This window comes from Nematolebias whitei, chromosome 15 (assembly GCF_014905685.2).
Source record: "Nematolebias whitei isolate Nwh7 chromosome 15, NemWhi1, whole genome shotgun sequence".
NCBI lineage: Eukaryota > Metazoa > Chordata > Actinopteri > Cyprinodontiformes > Rivulidae > Nematolebias > Nematolebias whitei.
The window spans coordinates 38,326,750-38,332,171 of record NC_056512.1 but is presented as its reverse complement, the minus strand read 5'-3'; the positions used below and the strand labels follow the sequence as shown (position 1 = coordinate 38,332,171).

At 41.9% G+C, this 5,422-nt stretch overlaps 1 protein-coding gene across 1 annotated transcript in view; it reads right to left on the bottom strand.

Annotated features, from left to right (window-relative positions):
• arhgap27l (Rho GTPase activating protein 27, like) overlaps positions 1–5,422 on the bottom strand; it is a 35,016-nt gene that overhangs the window by 8,734 nt on the left and 20,860 nt on the right. The window contains exons 9-14 of the mRNA XM_037689192.1: positions 4,155–4,202; positions 3,993–4,070; positions 3,036–3,101; positions 1,424–1,491; positions 1,226–1,313; positions 336–437 (exon numbers count right to left, since the gene is read on the bottom strand). Coding sequence (XP_037545120.1) covers positions 336–437; positions 1,226–1,313; positions 1,424–1,491; positions 3,036–3,101; positions 3,993–4,070; positions 4,155–4,202 — 450 coding nt within the window. The remainder of the gene's footprint in view (positions 1–335; positions 438–1,225; positions 1,314–1,423; positions 1,492–3,035; positions 3,102–3,992; positions 4,071–4,154; positions 4,203–5,422) is intronic.

The following is a 5,422-nucleotide window of genomic DNA, read 5'->3' as shown; positions in this document are numbered from 1 at the left end:
CAGAGAAGTGGGGTTTCCACAGCCAACTGTAACCATGGTAACAGAGAGGTGGACCTTTTACACCGTGTCATAACAGCAGACACAGATGTGCTGGTGCTGGTGACCTTAAGAAACCCCTACTGTTAAGGTGTTGAAGTGTGAATTGTCAAATCTACATATGTATGTGTATCTTATCTCACTCAGCCTTATAACCTGAACCCCTCACTTACTGCTCTTTGAATTGAGAAAGCTCCTCGGATGAGGAGCGAAACATCTTCTGTTACAAATAAAGTCCAGTTGTTTTTGTATTGAACGTTTTTTGAATGCAGACACAGAAGAAGTCATTTGCAGCTTACCTCCAAGACGTGTTTCTTGGAGGACTTGTCTTTGGTGGCCCACTGTATCGATGATCCTCGCAGGTCAACGGTGTACTCTGGAACAATCTGTGAAGCTTTGCTCTGAGGAAGACAAGTCGTCATCAGCATCATCTTTATCACTTTTATCATGACACCCTCATGTGAGACAATCACTTTTAATCTTCTGTCTTCAATGTTCAAACTACAATAGTTAAATGTGGTTTATTACAGAAACTTTTAATAACTCATTTCAATTTCAGCTACCCCCCGGTCCTAACCCGGTCCTGAGCTAGTTCTGATCTAATCCTGATCCAGTCCTGAACCAGACTCGTATACCAGGTTGTTTTTGTATTGTCCTTTCAATGATTCAGAATTTCCTGTAATCTTTGGATCGACAAGGCTTTCAGGGGTTTATGTTTTTTATTTTTTTTATTTACTTCGGCTGTTTTTTCACCCAGTTTCAGTCTTTTTTCCTGAACATTTTCAGAGGAGTGTTTTTTCTTTGAGCTCTGTCAGACAGAAAACAACTCGTCAACTCAAGGGATGAAGCGGAGTTGTGTCGGCAGAAGGAAGCAGTTTAATGTGGACCTTTAGTCTCTTTTTTCCCAGCAGCCTGTCTCAGAGACAAACTTTGGTCCCGTTTCTTTAGCTGAACCCATAAAAACATCAAAGATCCACAGGTTGACAGGAAGCAGGATGGAGATCCCCAAAGAGCTGTTAGCAGCTCTCAGAGTTTAGCTTGGAATGAAAACATAAAAAATAGACCTGATCAGGATTTTACTGAAGGACTGTAAAACTGTTCACGTTCCTAGAAGATACAAACTGAAAACAGAGACATCATCTTCAGGACCTCTGCAGGCCTGACTGAGGATGTGGAACCCGGTCCTTACAAGATTCCCAGCTGGAGCAGATTTGGGGTCTTTGAAAAATGTGAGAATCCCTCCATGGAGGACGGTCCAAGACTGACTCCAGTTCTTCCTGTCCAACAGAAACACCAAACGCCAGAAACCATCACAGAAAAGTCTTCCATCAGCAGGACTGGGAGGTTTGGCCTCGATAAAGACCTCTGAGACAAACCGAGAGCTCACCTGATCTTCTTGCTGTTGTCAGCCACCTTGGTCTTGTTGATGATTCCCGCCTTCTCCTGCAGGTGTCCCTGCAGAGACACGGAGACACAGCTGAGTCTTCAGGTCCACTCTGAAATGTGACTCCGGTGTAAACACGGGAGTGGTGAGAGTCTCCCTCAGGCTTTTATCAGCCTTTATTCATCAGTCGTTCCACCTGGAATCATTTTCCAGGAAATCAGAACTTGGAACAATTAGTTAATTGGACCTAGAACCTGCCAACGGACACAGAACCTCCTGAAAGACTTCTAAATATTTAAAATAAAGTTTTCACAGTCTCTGTCTTCTGCAGAAAACCATCTTTGTTCTCATGGAACAAATACATTGGTCTGAAAACCATTAAACTCTGTTTGGGTCTTCCTGCAGGGAACTTTAGAGCCGCGTGGCTGATTTAAAGTTAATAAAGTATTTTTACTGACTCATCTCTGAAGAAAACTCTGTACTTTATTTTTGCCTTGTTATATATTCATTCTAACAGGAGTCTAACATTAACAATACAGAACGAGCTGATGGGATTTTTTTTAATTCAGTTACAGATTTTAAAGAGTTTAGGGGTTTGTTTTTTGTTTCAAAATATTTTAGATGTTTAGTTTTGATGGCTTATCGAGGGCATTTGTTGCTGTTGTGTCAGATGAAGTGTCTTAAATTGTGACGTAAATGAATTGTAATGTCTGTACGCAAATGTGTATGATCTTCAAGTGAAGTAAAAAAAAAAAAGATCTTGTAGAGCATTTGACCTTGATTTGTGATCTTGACCTTAGCACTGCGGTGAAGAAGTGTAGGCGACACCATCTAGTGATGATTCTTATGGGTGTATGGACAGAGATTATACCAAAATACTGATCAGTATTACCATAATGTACTATAGTAATGATCAGGTTCAAATGTATTCGATTTGTCACCTTCAGATTGTTGTAAAAAATAAAATTATATCAGGGACAAAATAAAAGGTTTAACCTGGAGGTCTGAGTTCTTTATGATGAAGAGTCTCATTCAGGAGAAGTTCACATTTACACATTTTATTTATTTATAGTGTCTTCAGTGTGCTTCTAACCATGAGCCATGTACACGTAAGTGTCTTCACATGTCCGCGTATGGGGACGTGTTAAAGACGTCCAACATACGTGTCCACGTGTGTCCAGGTGAACTGTTAAAACCGTCTCCGCAGGGGTTCAGAGGTGGTTCTGTTGTTTTTGTTTGGACCAAACTGCTGAACGTTGGAGACACTCAGACTGTTTGACTGCAAACAGACGGGTCAGAACAACAGATCCAACACCTGAACCTGACCAGAACTTCAGAACCATTTAGTAGCACGACAAACAGTGACCGGTGAGTGATTAGTAGGGTTAGAGGATGAACACTCGGGAACGTTCTGGGCAAAAGTCCCAGAAGTGGAACATTTTGTGACCCAGTTTTTACTCAGCGGGTCGCAGAACTTCTGTCAGTAAAACTCTTTAAACTGAAGCTGAGACACCGGCAGGTGATCGGCCCAGAAAGTTCCTTTCAGGTAACAAATGTTAAAACAAAAGGTTAGTAAGAGCACCATCAATCCAGACCCACAACCATCAGAACCTACATGCAGCTGGTTGAAGCCTGTGCTCTGATTGGACAGATTCCTCCTCAGCTTGGACCTGTTAGGGGACTGGATGGAGGGAGAACAGGTGATGATGAATGAACGAGTCAGCAAATGAGTCAGCAAATGAGTCAGCAAATGAGTCAGCAAATGAGTCAGTGAGTCAAAAAATTATTTAGTGAGTCAGCAAAATGATTCAGTGAGTCAGAAAATGATTCAGTGAATCAGCAAATTGTTCAGTGAGTCAGCAAATGTTTCAATGAATCAGCAAATGGCTCAGTGAGTCAGCAAATAGTTCTGTGAATCAGCAAATGTTTCAATGAGTCAGCAAATGATTAAGTGAGTCAGAAAATAGTTCAGTGAGTCAGAAAATAGTTCAGTGAGTTAAAAAATTATTCAATGAGTCAGCAAATGAATAGTTCAGCGAGTCAGCAAATAGTTCAGTGAATCAGCAAATGTTTCAATGAGTCAGCAAATGGCTCAGGGAGTCAGCAAATAGTTCTGTGAATCAGCACATGTTTCAATGAATCAGCAAATGGCTCAGGGAATCAGCAAATAGTTCTGTGAATCAGCACATGTTTCAATGAATCAGCAAATTATTCAGTGAGTCAGCAAATAGTTCAGTGAGTCAGAAAATAGTTCAGTGAGTCAAAAAATGATTCAATGAGTCAGCAAATGAATAGTTCAATGAGTCAGCAAATAGTTCAGTGAATCAGCAAATGTTTCAATGAGTCAGCAAATGATGAAGTAAGCCAGCAAATAGTTCAGTAAGTCAGCAAAAGTTTAAATGAGTCAGCAAATGATTAAGTGAGTCAACAAATAGTTCAGTGAGTCAGCAAATGATTCAATGAACAAATTAATGAGTCAGAAAATTCATGTGAATGACTGAATGAGCATGAAAACTGAATAAATGGACGAGTCAATCGTTTCGGAGACAGCAGGTCTCAGGTGAGTGTTTACCTGTGGACTGTCGGGGGAGGGTTTTCTGGTTGGCTCCGTGAAGTCTGAGGCGATCCTCCTGTGTCCAGGAGTAAACATCTGGAACACATCAGGATTGTTACAAATCTGTTGTTTTATTTTCAGAAGATTTATTTAGTTTGACCCACATCTCTGGTTCCTCACCTTCAGTGGTGCTCCATCCTCTGAAACTCCATTTCCCATCAGCCTTTGCTGCAGAAAAAAAGTAAACAAATCAGCTTCTGACAGATTCAATTTCAGCCTGAATTGTTTTTTATAATTAAATTTAACAAATAAGATCTTCAAACAAAAACAAGTTTTAAAATGTATAATAGAATTCATTTTTAATTTTCTTTTTTTTTTTTTTTTTTTTTTTTATTTTTTCCCTCTTCAGATGTCTCCACAGTGAGTCCTCCTCCTCCACCTCACTCTGTCCTCTGTGTCCTCTGTCCTCACTCCATCTACCTCCATGTCCTCTCTAACTGCATCCAAATATCTCCTCTCTGTCTTTTCCCTGACAGCTGCATTTCTAACATCCTTCTACCAATATGCCCACCGTCCCTCCTCTGGACATGTCCAAACCAATGTCCCTCCTCTGAACATGTCCTAATCAATGTCCCTCCTCTGGTCATGTCCAAACCACTGTCTTTCCTCTGGACATGTTCAAACCACTGTCCCTCCTCTGGACATGTCCAAACCATCTCAGTCTGGTTTCTCTAACTTTATGTCTCAGTTCTTTAACCTGTGCTGTACCTCTGATGAGCTCATTCCTAATCTTATCCATCCTTGTCACTCCTAAGGAGAACCTCAACATCTTCATTTGTGCCACTTCCAGTTCTGTCTCCTGTTTTTTTGTCCATGTCTCTGTCTCCAGACAATACAACATAGCTGGTCTCACCACTGTCTTGGAAACTTTTCCTTTGACCTTTGCTGACACCTTTTTTCACAAAGCACTCCTGAATCTTTTCTCCATCCACTCCATCCTGCCTGGACCCTTTTTCACCTCTTTATCACACTCCCCAATTTCCTGGACAGTGGACCCCATGTCCATGGACCCCATTGAAGTCCTGCACCTTTGTGAACTCTGCTCCTTGTAGCCACCTCAACTGGCTCCTCTCGACGTGGAGAAGCAGCGGCTCTACTCTGAGTCCCTCCCGGATGATCGAGCTTCTCACCCTATCGCTAAGGGAGAGCCCAGACACCCTGCGGAGAAAACTCATTTCGGCCGCTTGTATCCGAGATCTCATTCTTTCGGTCACAACCCAAAGCTCGTGACCATAGATGAGGGTAGGAATGTAGATCGATCGGTAAATTGAGAGCTTCGCCTTTTGACTCAGCTCTCTCTTCACCACGACAGACCTGTACAGCGCCTGCTTCACTGCAGACGCTGCACGTATCCGCCTATCGATCTCACGCTCCATTTTTCCCTCATT